An 18,058-nucleotide genomic window follows, 5' to 3' on the forward strand; every position below is an offset into this window, starting at 1 on the left:
AATATTACAAGTTTAGCTTTCCCCCACCCTCCCAATTATTTTCACATAGGTGAAAAAGACAGGTAATTATTTAAACTGCAAAAGTTATGCACCCACCCTCTATCAATAAAATGTAAGTGAGCCACAACAAAGAGGTCATGACACCCAAGCCTGCTATGTTTATAATTCTGAGCCAAGAAATGCTGTCCAAAAGGTGCAGACCACACTTCCAAGTAGTACGAAGGGAAAATGAGAATACCCTGTTGCTAGCAGTCCTTTCTCTCACCCAGGCCTTTCCTTTTTAGAAGACAGGAAATTTTGGAATTAAGTATATTTGCCAACCCTGGAAAATGAACAAAATGGAGAAATTTGCTAAAAGAAAACTAGGCTTATATATTTAGAAGCAATCAAGTTGTCTATTGTTCTTCAAAGCAGTAATGAAGCTAACCTGCTTTCATTTTACAGCCATTAGGTAATACACAGGTTTGGATGCTCAAAACAAATAAATGATAACACCAAGAGGAGTGAATAGATTTATCTTATCCATGATTAAGATATTTTTTTTATTACCAAGTATATTTGATATTCAAATTATTTAAATATAGCATTCACTAAATTTCATTTTCAAAAGTAACAGAACCAGCCCTGGCTCTCTTGTGACTCGGTTGGGCATCGTCCTGTGCACTGAAAGGTTGCTGTTTGATTCCAGGTCTGCAGCTCCCCAGTAGGGGCATGCAGGAGGCAGCTTATCTATTGATCAATGTGCTCTCACATAGATGTCTCTCTCTTCTCTTCTCTTCTCTTCTCTTCTCTTCTCTTCTCTTCTCTTCTCTCTCTCTTCTCTCTTCTCTTCTCCTCTTCCTCCCTCCTTCTCTCTGGAAAGTCAATAAACTACTAAAAAAAATGTTTAAGATATAGAACCAACTATTGAATACCTTTTCATGGTCTAGTATATAGAATCTCCTAAATCTCTCAAGGAATCACTTGTGTTAATTTTGCCAAAGAACATCTCCATAAACCAGCTGACTGAAAAAATGACTCAATCCTCCTTCCTGTCTTTATCGTGGAAGTAGCTCTAGTCTGTGAGTCAGGAAGCTCAGCTGAGCGCTCAGGATGAACCAGAAGGAAATCATTTAAGAGACCTGTCTGTGTTTCTCTTCTGTCAAGGACACTGTATACAATGGTGTCAGAAGGGGAAAAATGAAACCATTCACTGAGTCAAAATAGTGCATAAATTATTTCCCTCTTGAAATCAGTTCCTTGAACTGTACTTTCCAAAATACCACAGCAATCATCTTTGAAATTTGCTCATATTTATTCAGAGCTTCTCTGCTTTCAGGAATTTTCTTCCATGGTATCAGTAGTTCATAAATCAGGGGTGGGGGCAGAAGGCGGAGCAAAACTGGTTCTATACCAGTTTAACAGCATTGCCTTTTTTGCAATAGCAAAATTTCCCTGACCAAAATAAAAAAGAGCCACCAAAAACCGGCTTCATAATAATCTTGGGAACAATCTGATTTTGCTTTATTTAGTTTTAAGCTACATTAACATTAAGTCAAATTCAAACAAACAATGGTGGGTGAGTTGATAAACCTAATTTATTTTTTTTAATCCTCACCCTAGGAAAGATTGCTTATTGATTTTAGAAAGAGAGGGAGGAGAGGGACAGGGAGAGAGGGGTACAGGGTAAGGAGAGGGAGACGGAGAGGAGAGGGAGAGAAACATCGGTAGGTTGCCTCCTGTTTGTGCCAGTACATGGATTGAACCGAAACCTAGGTATGGACCCTTATTAGAAAGCAAACCCACAACCTTTTTGGTGTGCAGGACGATGCTCCAACCAACTGAGCCACCTGGCCGGGACAACCCAATTTCCTTTCGCTATTAATGTGAAAGTGCTCTTTTGAGATGTTCTCAGTCACCAAATGCTATTCTCCTGAAGAAGCAAGTTCATCTCCCCACTCCCACCCTCACACCTTTCACCCCCGGGGTAGGGGTGGGCCAGGGCTCCTCAGGTAGCACAAGGTGTATTTCAAAACCAGTTAATCCCGGATGGTAGTTGAAGGTATGTACATATTCCTTCCTAGAATTCAGGAGTTGCTTCAATGAGGAGGTGAGCAGAGATGCGGAACCACCCAAAGCCCTTTCTGTTGCATCCATCGACATACTCCTCAATAAAAAGCAAGCTAATCCTCACAGAAAAAGACAGATCTACAAACTGCTGGGATTCCATGCCCACCCCTACCTATCATAGGCTTATTCGTTCTCAAAAGAGGGCATGCCAGACTGTGTACTTAATATAAGAACATAGTCTCCATGTGCTTGAAATCAGAATTTGGAAACAAAAGCCAGAATCTGTAACTATTTCACATTAGGGAAAGCAAGTTTGTTACAATTCCCACAAGGAAGTGGGGTCAAGTATCTGTTGTGCTTACAGGTTCCAGAGAAACACATTAATCGGAGAGTGAGGCACAGTGCTCTCCTGCTGTAACTAATGTTGCATTTCTAAGTGAGTGCCTTTCTCCACACTCTGAAAACTCAAACCCAATAGTCCATGTTTTCAAATACTGACCCAAATTCTAATTCTTAAAATGTAGGCAATTCACCTTCTACAATAAGTCTTCCTTTTCTAGAGAAGGAATTAACCACAAAGCAAACAAAATGATCAATTTCCTACTCTTAAGTTTTAAAATGAGGAAGAGGAAAATATACAACCTCAATTTATAAAGATTCACAAGCCAAGAAATACTTAGGTAGGTCCCTCACTTATTCAAAGTACTTCCAGCTTATGCGGGGGATACTAAGAAATGTAAGGTAATATTTTGCTGACTATTGAAAAGAAATACACTGTCTAGTCTATACACATGAAAAATTAGTCATATACCACTCATCAGTAACAAATCAAGGATAGTACCTTATACCAATGCCAAATAATGAGAGAAAAGTGCCGGGGTCAGCTCTATTCACCATCAGTGCTACAAAATTCAGTTTCAGCTAAGTTCCCACCTACCTCCTCAAAAAAAAATCAAATTTAAACAGTGCACAATGAAACTGCTGTGGTTAGAACAAACCAAACTATGAATCGTTAGGTCCAATGAGCCCAGCAATCTAAATTACTTGTTACAAGAGCAAACAGATACAGTGTGTGGCACATGGGCAAGATTTTACTAGCCCAGATTATATATCATAGATGATGGCTCAGTTTCACTTAGGACTACTCAGGGTCACTTGGCCCAGCTTCGAGGTTTCCCTGAAATCCACAATTTATCTGCAACCTTCTCCACATAGTCTCTCTTTGGATCTCAAAGGTTACCCACTCTCCCTCAAAACAGCGAGTCTAAATGAGCTTGGACCTCATTCCAGATGTAAAGGAAGAAAATGGACATTTACCATTTGTGAGCTAAACTCCCAGTATGCAGGCTAAGAAACCAGCGCCCATCATAGGCCTGTGGCTTTGTTCCTAGTTCAAGGGCATGTCTGAAAGCCAGGTAGGAGAGTGAAATATGGACAGTCCTCCTATTTCAACTGCTGACAGGTTGAACCACCACACTAATAACTCAGGTTACATCTTGGAGCAAAGCACTTTTAGCAGAAATTGTTTTCTGGCACGCTTTTATTTTATTGAGGCTTTGCCGCTCCCTTGTAACACCTCACCTCAGCGTTCAAGAGGCAGCCTGGAAGTGAGCAAGTGCTCTACCTGTGTGACCTCGAGCAAGAAAGGCTGGCTGGGCCTCAGTTTCCTTAACTGACCTCATGTGAAAATAAAAGCCCTCGCCTTCTTAAGTGACTGAGGAGAGTCAGAGGTAATCCAATTAAAGTCGTGGTGCCTGGCACACTGCGGCAACCACTGTAGCCATTAAATCCGTTTATTCCTAATTAGTTTAAGGGCTGAGGCACTGAAATCACTCACACCTGAATTCAAATCCCAGCTCCGTATTATTGCACTGTTAGAGAGCAGTTACTGAATTTCTTAGATCAAGGTGCATGTTAATCAAAGGTTTTGTGCCATAGACCCCTTTGGCAGTTAAATTTCAGGTGAACTTAGCAAAAATAAATAGGCAACTTTGGTTTCCCATCCAAGTTGCTCTCCTTAGCCCCAAGTTAAGAACTCCTTCCTAGAACAATCAGTAAGAGATTAAACCACTGCGTGGAGAGGATTAAATATACAAAGCCGGGAGTGCCTAGGAGAGGTGCTCTACGTAGAGCAATTCTTTTTCTTCCTCGAAAGGTCTATCTCTTAGAGAAAAGAATTTATTGAAGTCTCACCTAACCCACACTTCACCATCAAAACCTCTATTTCTCTGTGATCCATCTGGGTCTTTAGCAATGGAATGTGGTTTAGCCTTCGAAGATATCCCCAAATCACTGTACCACAAATACTGACTTGAAGAGCCCTCTTTAATAGTTTAAGTCTGTGACACCAAACTGCTTTCTAGTAAATCTAAAGGTAAAAAAAATAAATATACATAACTCCTGTGTCCCTTGAGCACCAACCGCTGTCACAACTAAAATGAACTCCCACCGCAGGTTGAACCTTACAATAGTCACTAGTGCCTTGTCATCACCCGTCTTTAACGCTATTACAAAATGAGTTAAAAACCACGGAAAGTCGGAGCTTGAGGCTCCTACAATAGCGTCCCCCCCACACACACCCCAACTGCTGCTCCTTATCCTCCCCTTCCCCAGCCCCGCACATCCCGGCCTCTGCCCGCTCAGCAGATTCAAGCTGTGTCGTTTTATGGGGAATCATACATTTTCGCAATAAAATTTCCAATCGCTCACCAGGCAAATTCTCAACCCCCCACCCCCACCCCCACTTCCACCCCCCAAGGTGAAATGTTTTACATTCATTGGTGCATACAACTCTGCTCAAGACACGAGAGGGGAATAAAAAAAAAAAAAATCAAGAGAACCCAAGGAAGGTGCACAAAGCAAGTCAATGAACATTTGGGGAAAGGCAGACACAGTCGATCAACTTCATTTCTCTGAAATTCACGACGGTTTTTGGAGGAGGAGAGCTCGTTAACTTTAATCCTAACTTGAATGCAAGGCTCGGCTCTCCCCGGCAGGACCTGTCTAGGATGTTCTCTGCCGTTGTGTTTCTCTGACAGTAACGAACGACCCCCCGGCCTCGGGAAGGATGAGAAAGCGGTGACAAAGCTGCCTCCCTCCCTGCCCACCCCCTTCGCGGCACCCCAACCCTCCCCCCCGCAACCTTCAAATCCCCCGGCCACCAACACGTCGGGAAAGTTTCTCCCCGCGCCGGGCTCACCTGGACTGGGCTGCCATCCTTCAGTCGCTAGAGCTCAAGGTCTTCTGTCCATCGGCGCCTTCCCCCCGCGGCCCTTCTGCCAGCGCCGCGCTCACCATTGGCCGGCGCCCGGCGGGGACGGCTCCCCTGCGCGGCTCCCGGGTTGCGGGACTGAGTACCTGCTCCGAGCCCGGCGTCCTCGGCACAGCCTCCGGCTCCCAGCGCATTGGCTCGCACTAATCCTGATGGACATCCGGGCACTGGGGCCTCGCGGACCAACCACACTCGGGCCGGGCCGCGGGGGGGGGGGGGGGGGAACACCGCGTCCGAATCCAAAGCGAGTGAGATCCCGCAGGGCTATTTCGGGAAAAGGACACGCAAGGGGCCCACGCCCAAAGCCCACCCGCTCCCAGCTCCCACCCAACAGCACGAGACCAGGGTTGGAAAGGGAAGGAAATCTTTGGGGCTCAATGAAAGTTGTCAGAGTTCGCCTGGACACCCCCCCTCCCCGTGAACAAAGTTCTGATGGTACGGCCCTCCTCCTTAAATGGGCATGGCGCTCGGCCGGTCCCAGCCGGAGGCTGGGCTGCGCGGGCGGGGGCGCGGAGCACCGGCGCCGACGCAGCCCAGCTCGGCCGCTCGCGGGGAGCCCCGCCTGCGGGCTTCGGGACGAGTGTTCCTGCCAGGTCCAACAATGTACAAACACACCGCCGGAACACAAGGTACCCGGCCGCTCGGAACTCCAGCTCCAATTTGTATTTGTTGAATCCCGAGCCCCAAGAGGCTGCAGGGAGCAAGGAATAAAAACCACAGCAGTAAAACCATGTTCGCTACTTTGTGATCTTTGCAATGCTTGCCGTCAGGAAGCGGGCAACTCACGCACAGTTGTTTTACTCCGCTCCGCTTTCAGTTTTGATTTCCTTTAATATTGAGGCAAATATTTACAAAACGCCCTCTTTTTTTTTTTTTTAACAACATGCAGATTGCAAAGGAAACGAACTCATTTTGGTCCTTGAAGTAATTAAGGGATTGACAAAATTTTCAAAAATGACTGAGGATGCAAACAAACAGTAGAGTGAACTGTATAAGAAATACAAACGAAATCGCGTCCTAGGCTGGGGAAGGCATTTAAACTTAAACTGTGCCTAAAGAAAAAAAACTTCCTTGGGTAGAGATGGAGGGAGGTTGTGTTTCAACACTCACGGGGGCCACAGCACCACGAAGGAGCTGGAAATTCTTAACTGAATGCCTGTCCTGTGCCCTCCCCACTCCAGCTAGAATCGTGACAGTTGTTGCCCATCGCACAGAGGTCCTCCAGACTGTATTACTAAGAAGCCCTAGAATACAGACATGTTGATGTCTGGCACAAAAAAAAAATACAAAGTTGGGAGGCTGGGGGGTGGGAGAAAGGCCCAATGCATCTCCAATGGTGGTTCAGTGGACTCTGGAGAGTCCCCACGACCTTCTCCGAGGTCAAAACTATTTTTAGAAGAACACAAAGGCATTATTTGTCTTTTCGCTGTGCTGACATTTGCACTCATGGTGCAAAAGTAATTGTGGGGAAACTGCTGGCGCCTTAGCGCTAATCAAGGCAGTGGCAGCAAAGGGGCCTGGTAGTCACTGCATTCTTCTTCACCGCGTATTAGCAATAAAAAAATGAAGGAAAAAAAAAAAGGCACACACCAATTTCCTTCGCGAAAGCCCTTAAGGAAGCAAGCTGTAGGAATTACTACTTTATTAAATCTTGACCCCTGAGTCCAGGTCATTTTGATGTTCTTTGTGACAGAATGGGAAGTACACAGGAAGCACTCGGCTGCTGCGGAGTGGAGTACAATGGGGGTCTAGAAAAAAGGCACTTGTGTAATGGAGTTGCAAGCTGCACTAGCTGCTTTTTCGTGGACGACCATTTTCTCTTGAAATCACAATTGACAAAATGTGGGTACCTTGACGTGGGTATTGGGCAGTCGTTTTCTCCACAGTGAACAAAGTGAGTCTGTTTCTGCAAGGAAAACAACTGACAGTCTTTATTGCCAACAACCAGTTTTGAGCTTTCAAGCATTTTGGATAACTTCACATCTGCCACCCAATACTTGAAGACTTTTCTGATGAATAAGGACAGTAATGAATGGGATTTTAGAAGGTCTGCCTGACTTAGTGACCAATATTTTCTGAATGGTACAAAATCACTCATGGGTAAAAGACCCACTGAAAGTGCAAGACAGACCAATGGATTTTAATGTAGCAAAGTTAAAAAAACAAAAACGCTCAGTGATATGATTTCAGATTCCACACTGCAACGAACCTTTCAGAAACTGACTTGTGGTGGAGTTTGGGCATAGTATCAAAAAAAGGTATTTTCTCTGTAAGACTGAATCTTCTTCATAGACTTCAACCAAAACACTGTTAAAACGGAATACAGAAACAGATATGAGATTCCAGCTGTCTTCTGTTAAGCTAGACAGTAAAGACATTTGCATAAATGTAAAGTAACACCCACTCCTCTTACTAATTTTTTCAATTTTGGAAATAAGTTTGTTTTTTTCCCAATGAATTTGGGGGCGAAAAATTATTCCATGTCATTTGCCAATACTTCCATGTCTCCCTCACCTCTCCACACTCATCATGGCTTCCCTTATATTAAAGGTAATATTGTTATATTATAGCTATTACCATGAAACCTCTTAGCACCTAGATCAGCCTTAACAAAAATGTGGTCAAATCACTTGGAACATGCGTAAAAACATAAACTCCAGAACTACGGAATCAAAATCCTTATGGGGTGAGGTCCCAGGCATGTGCATTTTAACAAATTCGCCAGCGAATACTTGTCTGCTTATATGTGAACCACTTACTTAGATCATGTGTATTTAGAAAATGTTAAGAGCTTTTTGACTCAGTGTTGGTTCATAATCCCTCAGTCATTTTAAGGATCATGGTTAGAAGCATTTATTTTCATTCCTAAGAGTTCTCTATTGAACAATAAAATACTGTTGAATATATATATTCTTTTATAATAGTAGAGAGACAAACCCACCTTAAGAAAACAAAGTATATAAATTCAGACAAAAGTCTCCTCCCAGAAATGTCTTGCTTGTCATTTCCCATTTTTCTCTTGCTGTTCTAAATACCAAATATGATCATTTATGCTTTAAACAAATTGATGTCAGACATATAAGTAAGCCGAAACAACATTTCATAATAGCATTTACTCACAAATTTTCAATTTACCACAAGCTAGAATGGTAACAACACTAATATTTAAAATTAAATTTTTCCTCTGTGAGCTGTGTCCATTGTCCTAACATTATTTAAATACTATGAAGAAATGAAAGAATGCAGCAAATATTTACCCAAAAGGAAATTTGGAATGAACAGCAGATCAGGATTACAACTGAGATTCCCTAGCCTCTCCAGATCATCTGTAATGTAAATTAGTGAGGGTAATATGAAACAGAAGTGGGACTACACTAGATTTGCAATAAATCTAAAAATACTGGAGGTAAGTGCAGGAGAAATTCTGTAACTGAATACTATATGTGGCTGAAGAACTACTGCAATACAAACATGGGCGCTATTATTTCCAAGTGTCTGAAAACACCATTGTACCCGACCCACAGACTTGTTCAGCAGTGACACTGAACAAAAAGACATTCTTAACCTTTTGGTGGCACAGAATTCTTTGGCTTTCTGATGAAATTTGAGGATACAGGACCACATACAGCATCTGTTATACTCTGATGTGGTTCATGATCCCTTGCAACCCACTTAGCAAGGACCTGAGGCTCTATGGACTTGGGAAGACTTCCTGCGCCCTAGAGTATGCTCAGACTGGACCAACTAATACATCCAACTTACCTGGAAAATAAAGAGTAAGATCACCTGCCAATCTTCACCGCCCTTTTACAAAATTAGGATTATATTAGTCATTGCTCAGTACAGTGAAGACTTTCTAATGAAAATAGTGGAAAGATGTTATATAACAGCAAAACATCATCTATCTAATAAAATAAGTTTTTCTGTACAGTGGAAATGTGCTAACAACTCTATATTTCCTGAATTCATCAATCCTACAGTAACCAGGTATGCTAAAACCAAAAGAGGAAGGTACACGATTTAATAATTAGGGCAGAATTTATAAGAATTTAATAAATAGGGCAGAATTTAGAGTAGTCTACTATCTGAAATGGATTCTTGAATCACAAGAGTACCTTTTTATTAGCTCTTTAAAGATTTTTTTTTTTGAAATTGATTTTTAGAGAGAGGGAAGAGAGAGAGAGAGAGAATCATGGATGTGAGAGTGGAACATCAATTGGCTGCCTCCTGCAGGCCCCCTACCAGGAATAGAGCCTGAAATCCAGGCATGGGATTAGAACCAGCAACCTTTCCGTGAACGAGACAATGCCCAACCAACTTAGCCACATCAGCCAGAGCTTTATTCACTCTTTACTAGTAAATCAATGAGCTTTATAAGTGACTTACACACATGTAGTGGCAACAATGTATGTGGCATGTGTAACACATCTTAACTACTAACACAAATGTGCACTAGATATTGTTATCCTAGAGTGAAAATAATCTTTAAGTGCTCCATCATTTATTTGGCAAAATATGGATAGGCATATGTTTAAAAATGTATATATATTTACATTTTTAAACTTTTTTTTAAATTTAAGAGATGGAAGACAAAATCTAACTCACCTTAATTATTTTTTAAAAATGTGAACAGGTTGCCCTTATCGGGACTGTAAAATACCTCCTTCAATGTACACATTTGTGCCGTGACGCTCATTCAGTGAGTCTACTCTCTAGGAGTACTTTTGGTATAAAATATACATAGGTCAAATCTCCTCACTGAGAACTGCCACTTCGTCTCAATGGAATGTTGTTTAATGAGGACACTACACAAATCACTTCACCAGGAGAAGGGTGCTCAAGGTTGCCACTCGGACCTGATCTCAAATAAATCAACCCAGGAAAAGGGAGGAGAGACAGAGGAGGAGAAAAAGAGCAGTGCCCAGGGGACAGGCCGCAGGGAAAACGGCGCGGTAAGCATCACCGGAAAGGAACGGCTCCCTTCCCCTTCCGCTGTGACCTCAACACAAAGCAGTCCTGAGAGAGTTCTCTCTCCCCAGGCAACATTCCAGATTCACTCCCTCTCAGTCCTCTACCAGGGTCTTCAAAATGGGGTACAAGGAAAGTCTCAAGAAGTATGAGGGCAAAGGTTTTAAATAAATCTATCACCAGGTCTTTAATTTCCAAATCCCTTTCCTAAAACCAGGGTTCAGGATTTCCTTTCACTTCCTGCTTGCCTTTCCATTCCTGAACAAGAAAGCAGGCCTCTCACCCAACCAAATCAACCTTAAAAGGGTACACTGCTCCCAGATATAAATACCTCTAAGGCCCCAAAGGAACAGTTCTATATAGAAGGAGAGTGCCGGAGCTCAAATCAGAAAATGGGAATAGACATCCAGGTAACCCCATGCCGCACCTACCTAGCTTAGAATTATGAAATAAGATGGACAGAGCCATCAGAAGGCAGATTTTCTCTGCTATGTCTCAGATGATAAGTCTGAGAATGAAGACTTGCAATTGTTCAACGTTCCGTTGGGAGTGCACAAAGATGTTTAAAGACTACTGCCCAACTTGAACGCTTTCTTTACCTCTTCTTTTTCTCTGCTTCTAGTCTGCATTTCTCCGTATCTCCCTCTATTGTGCACTGATAAAGCATTCCTCCTTCCCCTCCCAAATACCCCCACCCATCTACACCAATAACTTATTCTCAGCCTACAAAAGCTCAAGTTCCTTCAACCCCTCATCCCAACACACACACACATTCACACTCACACTCTCACACACACACTTTTTAGACTTTTTATTTTGGAATACTTTTAGATTTACAGAAAAGTTGCAAAGCATTCCCCAGCCAGTTCCCCCATTTTCACAGCTTACTATACCATTTGTCATTTGTCAAACTGAGAAATCAGCATAGGCTACTACTATGAACTAAACTCCAGACTTGATTCTGATTTCATTCGTTTCTCTGTTAATGTCCTCATTCTGTTCCAAGACCCAATCCAGGGCATCACCCACTGCCCTGGGTCTGTGACAGTTTCTCAGTCCCCCCTTGTTTTTCAGGACCTTCGCAGCTTTGCATTCAGACCAGGTATCCTGTAGAATGTCGCTCTAACTGGGCTTGTCCAATGTTTTTCCCTTCAAGAGAGGGAGGGGATTGTATTTCACCTCCTGTAGGGTGGTAGGTCTACACATATTATTTAGAATTCTTGTGTAAGAAAGGTTTTCTTCTCCGGTTATTCATTTAGTCAATCACTTATTTGTATCACTATGGACTCGTGGATAATTATTTTATACTTCGGGTTATAATCCAACACTGCATGGTGTATTTTGTTGCTCAGGTTGTCCAGGCCTTGGCCATTGGGAGCTCTTTCAGGTTAGCTCCTGGTCCCTTTGACTGGCTCAATTTTGTCACTGACTTATCTTTTGAGCACTTCCTTACTTTCTGTACTACAAGGAGCTCCAGGCTCACCTTCTACTTTCTCTACCCCACCCAATTCTACCATCAGCCGTTTCCCCCAGTATCAGTCTCCGCTCCTTAAACGCCATGCCTCAGGCTCCTTCAGCCATCCCAGCTGGACTTTCTAAACAAATGGCCTCCTTCCTTTGTAAGGCCAGTGACCACCTTCCTTGAAACTCTCCTCTGTGAACGTTCAGAATACCTCTTTAGTTAGGGAGCAACTCATTTTATGTTATAATCCCTTCTGCGCACACATACAGGATCCAAGAGAAACGACCAGAAAACTTCACTGTCCTCTCAGTCTACACCATGTCTTGGACAGTACCATCAGTGACTTCCCCAAGTGTCACTGCAGCCCAACCCAGCTCCAAGTCTGTTCTTTTCAGCTGCCCCCAAACTCTTTCCTGGATGTGAAAAGGCACTTGGGAGGTTGTATAAATAAATAAATTAGTGAAAAGTGTATCACACTAGAGAGGCCCAGAAAAAGCTATCATTCAGCCTGCACACTGCTCGGGTCCACAAGGGTGGTTTCTCCGGAGGAAGGAGAGCATGTCATCACCCAAGGCAGAATGGGAGGGGGTGGCACGGAGACACGAAAGCAGTTAACTGAAGATGTGAATTCCATAGCTCTATAATGTTTGTACCTGTAACGATTAGCAATAAGCCCCTTGAAATTGGATCTGCCCCCTTAAGTTTTAGAATAGCCAAACCCAGGGAGTATGCACAACAACGAGTGTGCAGGGAGTGGGGCAGTAGTGATGCTTTTAAAAAGGAAAGGCAGGTGGGCGAGGGAGAGAGACACTGTCAGACTGAGAAATGGCTCAGGCCAGGCAGTGACCACCAGCAACTCCAACTCAACATGAATCTGATTGGCCCCAGATCCAACCTACTCCTCTCCCCTGGGTCCTTGGTTATCCGACAGTCACCAGTCACCCAAACTAGAGATCAGGCACTCACTCCTTTTCCTGGCTCTTTCTCCACATATAAATCACCACAAAAACCCCAGAGTGCTCTCGAGCTAGTAAAAGTACAGGAGCGCAGAAAGCATCCCTTTAAAATGTTTTGAATTTATAAAACTAGTCTCTAATTACTTTCTCTCCCTGGGTTGAACATGCTTTCACCGTCCTGTTTTCCAGACACATTTAATAGCATGGAAATACACAATACAGTATAAGGGAGTGTTTTCAAAGCTGTTGCAATACACCGCACTTGCCATGATCCCCCTTCTTCAGAATTGATTAAATACGCGTATTCAAAAGATTGACGGGGCCCCTTTACCAAAATGCTGGCAGATGACTTACCTTTTCTGCACATTTTAGAATTTTCTAAGTACTATGAAATGAACACATACCTGGTTTTGTAGTGACACACAAAAAAGAAAATCACAACTGTGAAAAAGGAAGTGGAGTCACACGCCACTTAATGACGGAGACACATTCTGAGAAATGTGTCCTTCTGAGAATTGTGTCCTTAGGCAACTTTGCCACGGGGTGAACATCCTAGAGTGCACGTACGCAGACCTAGATGGTGAGCCGCCTGCACTCTGAGGCTCCATGGCATAACCTACTGCTCCTAGGACACCAGCCCGGACAGCGTGTGCTTGTATAAAACATGCGATTAAATCAAGCACAAGAGAAAAGGATGCGATCAAGAGACTGGGTAAACAAGAGATGTATAAGGCCGCTGCCAGTACAAACACGGCAATACTGTTTTACAGCAACCATTTTTTAATAAGTAGAAAGAATACACTCTACAATAAGGATAAATAATATAGTACAGTAAATACCTAAACCAGTAACATAGCCATTTATCATCATTATCAAGTATTCTGAACCGTACAACATTGTTTGTACTATGCTTTTACCCGACAGGCAGCACAGTGGGTTTGTTTACACCAGCATCACCACACACACACATACGTGAGTAATGTGTTGTGCGGTGACATTTCCATGGCTATGACATCACTTGGCAAGAGGAATTTTTCAGCTCCATTGTTATCTTACGGAATCACTGTGGTCTGTCGTTATGCAGCGAGTAGGTGGCTGTAAAATAAAATCTCAGCTCCCGAAAGAAAGCAGGGGTCATCTAATCCGTTTCTCCAGGCAAGCATGCTCTTTCTCTACCGAGACTGGCCTGTCTGCCTACCTCCAGAGACCACTGTTGGCATGGCAAGGCAGCCCCTTCCACTGCTCGCAAGGGACGGGCTCCGGGAAGTTCTGTGCTCCAGGGCGCTAGCAGTGGCTTGTCTGCAGTTCTCACCCACTGATGCTCCTTCTGCCCTCTTGAACCTAATGTGGCCATCTAGCTTTCTTTTTCTTTTTCTTGTTTTTAAAGGGAATTATATCAACATCTATTTTTCTCCTTCGTGGATCTGCAGGGGGACTGGGTGCAGCTGGGCCGGGTGGGCGCCCCTGAGCGTGGCTGACTAGGGTTGGAACACGTGCTGCAGGTGGGGTTCCGGTCAGCTCCACAGGACTCTTCATTCTGGGTGCCATCTAGCTTTCTTACCCTTACTGCTTGATGGTGTATTTATTGTGAACACATTAATATATTGAGTAAGACCCTGTCTGCAGGATCTCTGTCTTGTAATAGAAATGTTTAGTCATTTATTTAAATTATTGATATAGCTGGGTTTAAGTTCCACCAACTTGGTGTTTGTTCTCCATTTATCCCTCAGGGTTTTATCCCCCCCCCCCCCCCCCCCGTGTTGCTTCTTTCCTGCATTCTTTTGCAAATTTTCAGGACCCATGCAAACTTACACAATCAAGGGTGGGGCCCAGCAATTAGTCCCACAAGCCCTCCAGGTGATTCTGTTGTACAGGAAAGTTTAGAAACTGCTGCTCCAGGGCTAACATCCTTAATTTACCAAATCTTATTTAGAGTCAATATTGTACCCATTCACAGCTTCTAATTCCGTTTTGAAATTAAAAATAATCGTAGCCCTGGCCAATGTGGCTCAGTTGGTTGGGGCACGGCCCCATGCACCTAAAGGCCAAGGGTTTGGTTCTGGTCAGGGCACAGACCCAGGTTGCCGGTTCAATCCCTAGTCCATGTTTCTCTCTCTCCCCCTTCCTCTTTTTCTAAAACTAATAAAAACATACCCTCAGGTGAAGAGGATACAATCTTCTTTGTATCCATTTTTATGGAACTCCCACCACACTTATTTCAGGTTCTTCATATATCATCATGCTTTTTACAATGGCTTCAAAAGAATTATTTCTCTTGCCAACTCTCTCCCCGCCAACTCAACCTTCAACATTACTGCCAGAATATAGAATATACCATTTTAAAATATACATCAATGTTATTCTCTTACGAAAAGGACAAAAATAAAATGAGCATTTCCTCTGTCTCCAGAATGAAAACCAATTTCTTCAGGGGACATCTAATACCCTTGCCCAGCTTGGCCCAACTTCAGTAGCTTTCTCCTCTACCATCTTCCCTCCATCCTCTCCCCACCCCATCTCACAACCCCCTCCAGCCAGACACTTCCCTCACGCCGCCCGCCTATCACTGCGCAGAGTCTGTTCTCTTTGCTGGAATGTCCTTTCCCCTCCTCTCCACCACCATTATTCCAACCCCAACCATGGCAGCTCTTCTCAGTCTCTGATATCTTAACCTTCACTCCTTACCTACCAGGAGCTCCTAGCTCTCAGGTACATCCAGTCTCGAGGTTGGATGGGATTAAGGGAACGTTTGCTTGTTTGCAGGAAACAGAGACCTGGGAAGAACTCCGCGGAGTTGCAGCTTGGAAGCCTTCGTCCTACACGTGAGCTAAAGGGAGCGATCTAACCCCAAACTCTCTGCGGGGTTCTCTCACTACGTAATCAACGGACTCTGACCTGGGTCCACAAATGAAGCAAGCAGAGCTCAGTGGACTATTCTCAACATTTCAAGAAGTCCAAAGAAACCACACATTTGCCCATGGAAAAGGGTGGGAAGGACTCTGGAGCTGATGCCAACTCAGCGTGGTCACACCAGTTAGCTCAGGCTGATCAGGAATCTGACGGGCAACTGCTTATGGTTTGATTAATTCAAACATAAGGAAACAAAGTTGTTCAAACGTAGTGTGCTGAGTAGAGAAACGCTTTCAAAACATGGGGTCCAAAGAAGAAGTTAAAAAGAATAGAAAATAGTCCTTTGAAGCACACACAGAGGACACCACTTTGAAGACAGGTATATCCACAGCGATGTGAACTAATGAAAATAATTCAGGTCCTCCAGGCTTCACAACCTTGCCTCCACAAGGACATCACCTGGGGAGACTGATAAACTCCTGACACTCCGCTCACACCCCAGGCCAATGACCCCCCGGGGAAGGGGCCCATGCCTTAGTGTTTTAAAATGTCCTCAGGGGATCTAATGCGCACCAAGTGGAGAGCCTCTGCCGTGAGGCATTCCAGCAAACAGAAAATACTCCAAAAGTGGCGGCGGCGGCGGCGGCGGCAGCCACTTCCGTGGGAGGCTTGTTGGAAGGGCAGAACCTCAGGTTCTGGTCCAGAGCCTCCACATCAGAACAAACGTCCTGGGTGATTCACACGCCCCTTCACGTCTGAGAGCACTGCACTGTAATCTACAGAACCTACGAATCCCTTCAACTCTCAAAGACAAGTGACCAACATTCAGCCTAAAACAGTAATCTCCAACAGTGTTCCCATGCAGTCCTTTCTGTGTTGGGGGCTTTTCCATCCCTTTAAGCTACCCCCCAAATTTTCCTGAAAACACATAAGAAAAGAGAAAGGATTGAAGAATTAAAAGAGAGGAGATATTTTCCAAAGAGCCTTTGCAGGTTGTTGTTTTTTTTACTTTTGTGGGAAAATTTTTTTTTTACATATACAGACAAGCCACAATGATCAGTTATTGCAGCATATAAATGACACGAAGATCTTGTCTCCCTACACTTAAAAGAAGTTGCATCAACTAGTAACAATTTCTGTGATACCCGGGCCTGTCCTAAATGGGGCTGTTTTTACTTCTAGCAAGTGATGGAGCCCAAACCATTCAAAACCTAATTTGGGGTACAAATTTTACATTCTAGTTGAAGATTGAGGAGCTCCTCCAAAAAGTCAGTAGAGTTTTATTTGAGGTGTATTTGTCATGAGCTCTACTTCCTATCAAAGTCACAAAGCAAAAAAAAAAAAAAAAAAGGAAAATGAAATCAGTCAACATTTATTAAGCACCTATTACATGCAAAGCCCTATTGTTGTGAGCATCCCCCAAGGAGACGTGTGTGTCTTTCCACAATGCCGGGTTAATTAGGGGAGACCTCCCCAATAAGCCAATATGATTACATGCAGGTTACATGCAGAAAGGGGGAGCTAGGTGATAGAATGAGCAGAGCTAAGTCCCAATCACTGTCGCATCCACAGATAGAGTGGCGAGGGTCGGTCTCATGACCGGTGGAGACAATGGCAGCACTCGCCCAGGGGAGCAGAAGTCCCACTGGGTCAAAGCGAGACCCCTGGTACAGCCAAGCTCGAGCGTCAAATGGATAAGCTCTGAGTTCCTACAGCCACAATGGGCGAAGGAGCCCTTCATATCAGTGTCCAGATGGAGTTCTTATCTAAGCGGCCAGACTTGTGGTTTTGAGCACTCCAGGCCCCTCCCACGGGCGTTCCAGTTACACCCCATTACCTCAGCCATGGACATATTGTTACTTGACATAACTGTCATGGTTGACAGGGACTCCACATTGGATCAAAGGTGTCCAAAAATTCCACTCTGCTCTCACTCTCTACACCTGTGCAACCTTACAGGGGAGATTTTAACAATCCTTGTCTTCTAAGCACTTACTCAGAGAAAGGTTCACGCCGTTTTCTAAATCCTAAATACCTTGAAAATATAACAAATCTACCTTTAAAAAAACTGGTTAATAACCAATTAAACCTTTTCATGATCAAGGATCTATTAGTTATTGAGCCAATTAAATAATTAGTTTTAAGCATTATGTTTAAGGATTCACTTAAGAAAGTTACAGCCATCTAAGTTCACAGAATGTATTGTCTAGCTCTCAGAAATGAGGGGGCTTCCCCAGCTAGTCCAATTAGGAACTCGGTCAAGGTGAGAACTCTCAGCTGGAAACTGCTCCCAGCTGACAACCTTGTTAGTGCCCTTAAGACCTCCAAGCCAGCTCAATGCCTTCAAATGCTTAACAACTGAATGGGCCTCTACATTTCCAATTGGAAATTCACAGGAAGATTACTTTCTCCCAAATGTGATAACGTTCCCTCAGTACACATGCTTGAGTCATTCAGTGAGAGTCTTAGATACCAAAGCCTAGCAAAGCAAGGTGCTGGACT

The 18,058-nt window shown here is 43.7% G+C and overlaps 1 protein-coding gene across 4 annotated transcripts in view; it reads right to left on the minus strand.

Moving 5' to 3' along the window:
- Positions 1-18,058, minus strand: part of AFF1 (ALF transcription elongation factor 1) — a 196,489-nt gene that overhangs the window by 129,865 nt on the left and 48,566 nt on the right. The window contains exon 1 of one of the 4 annotated variants that reach the window (XM_079774787.1): positions 5,249-5,596. The exons of the other annotated variants lie outside the window; for them this stretch is intronic. Within the exon in view, the coding sequence (XP_079630913.1) occupies positions 5,249-5,265 (17 nt within the window). The 5' untranslated portion in view covers positions 5,266-5,596. Of the gene's footprint in view, positions 1-5,248; positions 5,597-18,058 lie in introns of those variants that run through there. 4 annotated transcript variants of the gene reach the window in all.

Source organism: Cnephaeus nilssonii, assembly GCF_951640355.1.
Source record: "Cnephaeus nilssonii genome assembly, chromosome: 1".
NCBI lineage: Eukaryota > Metazoa > Chordata > Mammalia > Chiroptera > Vespertilionidae > Cnephaeus > Cnephaeus nilssonii.